At 41.9% G+C, this 5,643-nt stretch overlaps 1 protein-coding gene across 1 annotated transcript in view; it reads right to left on the bottom strand.

The window, feature by feature from the left end:
• SCUBE2 (signal peptide, CUB domain and EGF like domain containing 2) overlaps positions 1-5,643 on the bottom strand; it is an 82,597-nt gene that overhangs the window by 63,300 nt on the left and 13,654 nt on the right. The window contains exon 4 of the mRNA XM_019519974.1: positions 2,364-2,498. Within this exon, the coding sequence (XP_019375519.1) occupies positions 2,364-2,498 (135 nt within the window). The remainder of the gene's footprint in view (positions 1-2,363; positions 2,499-5,643) is intronic.

Raw genomic sequence — 5,643 nt, 5'->3', positions numbered from 1 at the left:
AACCTATTTTAGAGTAAAAGAAGTAAATAATTTTCTTGTGTGTAACATGCTTCAATGGAAAGGAACCCAGAGCGAGATCCTCATCAGCTGGACCAATGATAATGGGATGCATGTCAATAATAATGCTTATTTTAATGGTGAAAACCTGCATGCATGATATTCTCCTTGACGGTGCAGACTCAGTATTAGGAAGTAAACAACAAAGCAAAAAGCCACACGTGTGGGATTTCACTGTGTTATTGGAGCAATGTCCTCACAAAGCAAGCGCCTTCCATGACTTACAGTTGAAGAGGGGTAAGTTCTTGCAACCAAAGGAAAAATATGATTGTACACAACACAGCAGGAGGATCTGACCCTAAATATAATAAGCCAGGGTAAAAGAGAACCCACCTCTGGCTTTGGATCAGTATCATTATATTACACAACTACCCCTAACTAATAACTCTCCTCTAATAGCTCCTTTAGGAAATCAATTCACAGTCCTGTCCCAAACAATGTGGAGATCAGAGGACAAACTTTAGAAATGATAAACTTTAGAAAGCAAAACACCTCCAAACTACTCCACCATGCAAATCAGCAGAGGGAACAGGAAACCTGTGTGGCCTGTCTGAACCTCAGGCCTCTACTTCCAAAACCACTTTAGTGTGCCTTGTTACATACATGAACCGCATCATCACATCATCAAAGGGCCTCACAAACATTTATCCTCTGGATCTGTCCCTGGATATGTGTGATTATCTCTATATTACCGATAGAGAAACATGTCTGAGTGACTGGATGGCAAAGTAGGGAACCAATCCCACATCATCCTGCATCCCATTCCTGTGCTTTAGACACAAGAGTATTTTTCCTTAATGGAAAATGACACTAAGGGAGATGTCAGAGGAGGAAACAAGAGAGACAGGGGGCAACAGGAGTGGGAGGAAGGTCACACAGATGAGGAGGGATACTGCAACGTACAGGCACATGGTATAGGAGAAAAAAGTGAGGCCCTATTGTGGAGTAGAAGAAAACAAAAACAGGAAAGATGGAAAAGATGTAACCAGGACAGCAGGTCTAAAACAATGCCTGCTTTCACAAAAAAACTGACTCCCCCAAAAACACATGAAGAAGCAGGAGGAGAGGTAGAGCAGGGCAGAGTAAAAGCAAGGTGATGAATCCAGAAAGAAATTTTTGGTTGGAGAGGCTAAAGACACATTGAAAAATTAAAAGAAAGATGACAGTGATCCTGATGGACCACCAGTGTCCAGACACACCCACGGTTAAAGTGATTTGTTTTACCATTGGACCTGTCAAATAGCAGCCAAACACACGTCATCTAGCAAGGAAATATCAAGTAAGAAGTCCTCTCTCCTGTACTGCACAGGTATCCCATTCAGCATTGTTCCAGGCCCTGATCCTTCAAAAGAGAAGGAGGGCACACTACAGAGTTCTAATGAAGTAAAGGACAGGCAGGTGCAGGAGCTGCCTGTGTCCTTACATCCAAGGGGGAGAGACTTTGAAGACAAATATTTAAAACAAAAGGTTAATTCAGCTGCAATAGATGACTATTGCCAGTAGACCCTTCATCAGCAAGCTGCTGTATTTATAAATGTTGATCTCTTTGTTGTGTTTTATTTTATTTAAGTGGTTTATTCCTGGCCAGATTCTTTTATATTTATGCCAATGCTAAGCTACATGATTTAAGAAACTTTCACAGCTTTAAACAGTGAATGCTTCACTAAGATCCAAAGTTCAACGAACAACTCCCTGGTCTAGGCAACCACTGTAAAGTATCCCCTTAGGGGCTCCTAAATAATTTTGTACAACCCAATAATTAGACATCCAGCTTTTCTGATCTCTCGCATGGTAGCTTCAGAAAGGCTTCACTACCTTAAAATCAAAGAACAAAACTAAAGGATCTCTCAGGCTTGCAAACAATAAATTTCTCCTCTTACTGAAGTATAAACGAGAACCACCTATATGACATCTTACACAAAGGGCCCACTCCCTTTTCACTGTCACTGGGAATGAAGAGCTTTCATAATTTCACAAGGGGTACTCAGCACTTTGCAAGATTGAGACCTAAAGCAGCTATAAAATGGAGGCCTGAGTTGGTATGGGAGTGCAGCAGGGTATCCCTTAATAAAACCCAGTATTATAAAATGGGATGGCCAGAGGAGGAAATATAGGGGTGAGATTTCTTCAAAGTGGTCTAAGAGATTTTGACACATAACTCCCATTAAACAAATGGAAACTGTGTGTTCAAGTCCTCTAGGTAGCTTTTAAAATCTTAGTGTAAATGTTTATGAAGATGATTTACAGTTTGCTATTTGCTTCCACAAGAAGATGCTACTCGCAGTTCGGAAAGAATGTAGGAGTACCTTCAGAGCGGTGAATACATGTATGCTGGTTGTCACTAAGAAAGAATCCTTCCTTACATCGACATTCATAGCTCCCCACTGTATTGACACAGATGTGCTGGCAGCCACCATTGTTGAACATACATTCATCCATATCTGAAAGATAAAGAGATCAGGTTTACACATGCCTGTCTGCTACAAATGAACACTCAGAAACTGATACTAAAGTAGGCAGGTAGCTATATAGTATTGATTAAACAGATCTTTGTTTGCCACAAGCAGTCTGTAAAACAGAGTACTGAAATAAGTTTATCATCCTAATGCAGATGGAAAAAGAAAAGAAATCTCTATTGAAAGCCTCATGCTCAGACTCAAGCGAGAGACAACTTGAATAATATAAGAAATATAATATAAGAAACCTGCAACCTTGCCTTAAACCTTCATCCAACTACAAAACAAAGGCCAGATATCTCTTCTAATGTTTAAGAACGTTATGTTAATTTTCCTCCTCTCCTAAGTCTACCCCACTGTCTCTTATTTCATGGCTCCTTCTAAATTTCCTGGCTGTGGTTAAGGGCAGAAGCAAAAAGTACTTAAATAATTTAAATGATGCCAATCTTGCAATATGTCTGACCTCACCAGATGGAGGAAATAAAGAGAACTTCAGGAGAAAAGCTTTTCTTGCAAGACAACTAACCAGATGGGCAGAACCAAAAGATATGAAGAGTAGAAATGTCCCAGCTAAGTCTTTGAACATTACAATGCAAGTTCCAACCCTCAAACTTTTAGAAGTGTATCCATCACCATGTAAGGCTTCCATGGTCTCTTGTGACAAAGCTCATTGGTCAGATTTTCAGATGTGTTGATTTCACTGGCAAGTAGCAGTCATAGGAAGAAGGAGACTTTTTTTTGGGGGGGGGGCATGTGCCCCTCCCTGCCCCCAGCAGGAAAGGTTGCAGGGTAAGGGGCAGGGGGAGGAGAAAGGGCCATGGAGGGGAGGGAGTGGGGCTGGGACCAGGCAGGGATTGGGAGGGAGCAGAGCCGAGCCAGGCCCAGGATCAGGACTGGGATCAGAGCTGGGGCCTGCTGCACCCATGCAGCAGCCCCTTCCCCTGAGCCCAGAGTCATTGCCTGGTGCCAGCGCCAGCACCCCCCTGCCAACAAAGTGCCTGGGAGAAATTCTGCTCTTTTCTACATTCATGATATATTTGGTGAAACTTGCTCATTCTCCATTTTGGTTGTTGTTACAGCACTAAGGGACAATTTATTTTAAACTAGCATTTGACTTTTTTTTTTTTGCCTAAAATTAAGTCTTTAGGAAAAGAAAACAAAAAGTATCATGTTTTTTGCTACCGAGTGAAATCAAGCCCAGCAATAGATTTAATTTCTGTTGAAAACAAAGCACAACCAGAGGACCTCTACCAAGTTGGATTTAGCACATCAGGGTGATGATGTCAAAGAATGAAGTTAAAAACCACATAAAACAGTCCCAAGACATCCAAAGGTCTCCACATGGTAGAAACAGCTTGTTGAGCACAGCACCACAGCACAGCACCATGAGACTCCATTACTGTGGATCTGTTTCTGCACCAGGGACTACAGACAATGAATGGAATATTGTCTTCTCACTCCAAAATGTAATTGGCTATTTGGCTAAAGTTCAGGCACACATTTCATATCTTGAGAAATAAAAGGGGTGGGTTAAGTTTACAAAACCATGGCATGACATAAGCAAATGGAAAATGAGACCAAATTTTGCTGAATGCCAACATGACCACTTTAAAATATATCTTCAAAGGAATACTAAAAATTAGTAGGGTTGGGATTTCATTGTTATTATTTTAAAGTCCACATTATTCTTCACAGTGTTCCCTCCCAGAATTCACTGCACCAGTGAATTCTTTTAAATTCTTTTCTTTTAAATATAGCCATCCTAGTAACACTGAGTAACTACAATAAACAAACACAGGGTCATTTTCAGAACTCAGATATGCTTTTGTAAATCCAGACAATCTCCTTTGAACATACAAAAATCAGAATCACATCAGCTGCAGGCATGAGCCACCAGAGTTTATTATATGGGGAAAACCCTTTCCTCCTCATTGCGTTTTTAGAGACCTGCAGTGGTCATCCCTGGAGAGAAAGAGTGAGTGTGTGTCTGTGTGTGCCTGTGTGTGTGTCTGTGTGTTAGAAGAAAGTTAAGATGCCCTTCCTAAAAGGGTCAATAAATATTTCATTTCCTTCTGTGCTGAGTATGGTTTTGTGCCCTTTATTTAGCTACCTTTGGTAATATAGCAAAGCCCGGGATTTAGTGCCTTCACCTTCTCTTCCATTTACATAGTAAGAGACTTAGAGTTTTTGCCTATGGGTCAGATCAACAGGTGTAAATCAACATAGTTTCAACCAAAGCAAAGGACCTGTGTTGACCCATACTAGCTGAGGACCTGGTCTTAAACATTTAACAGAGGCTTGTATATCTGAAGTTCTGTCTCTTCACTTTTGCATGGCTTACCAGAGACCACAGACTGTACAGTGGGGACAAATTCTCTCTCTCTCCCCAGGATCTGAAGCCTCCCAGGGTCCAGCAACAGTGGAGGCTCTATTGTACACAAAACAGCAAATAACATATGTGAAGACTGCACAGGGAACTACATTTTTCTATAATGCAGAACTCCACTGCTGTTTTCACCAATCAGTGCCCACCACAGAAGCTCCAAAAAAGTACCAAAGCCTCAGACAGAAAGGATAATGCAGTGGTTAGAGCCCTACCATGAGACTCAAAAACTGACATTCAATTTTCTGCTCTGCCAAAGACTTCTTGTATGGCCTCAGTCAAATAATTTTGTGTATCCATATGCATACAGGTGCCCAAGGTACCTTTCTCCTGCTGGTAAATTAACTAAGGCAAACTGCCAATCTGTTGCAGCCATATTGCTTTAAGCTATTTTATTCATAGATTTCATAGACATTAGAGCTGGAAGGCAACTCACAAAATCACTGGGTCCAGCCCCCTGCCCAAGGGGCAGGAAGTCAGCTCGGGTCAAATGATCCCAGCAAGATAAGCATCCAAGCGTTTCTTAATAAAGTGTTCAGAGTAGCTGCTTGCACTACCCTGTGGGGAGGGTAACTAGCACAGCACAGATGCTTGACTTTAGGAAAGCCAACTTCAATGTGCTCAGGGCAGTAGTCAGGGAAGCACTAGGAGCCCAGGAGGTAGCTAGTATGGGGGTCCAGGAAAGGTGGTCCTTCCTCAAGGAGGCTATCCTTGGGGCGCAGCAGGACGCAATTCCTCTGTGCAGGA

Source organism: Gavialis gangeticus, unplaced genomic scaffold (assembly GCF_001723915.1).
Source record: "Gavialis gangeticus isolate Ggan-Ray unplaced genomic scaffold, GavGan_comp1, whole genome shotgun sequence".
Taxonomy (NCBI): domain Eukaryota; kingdom Metazoa; phylum Chordata; order Crocodylia; family Gavialidae; genus Gavialis; species Gavialis gangeticus.
The sequence above is the reverse complement of the archived record's forward strand: the minus strand, read 5'-3'. Positions and strand labels throughout refer to the sequence as shown.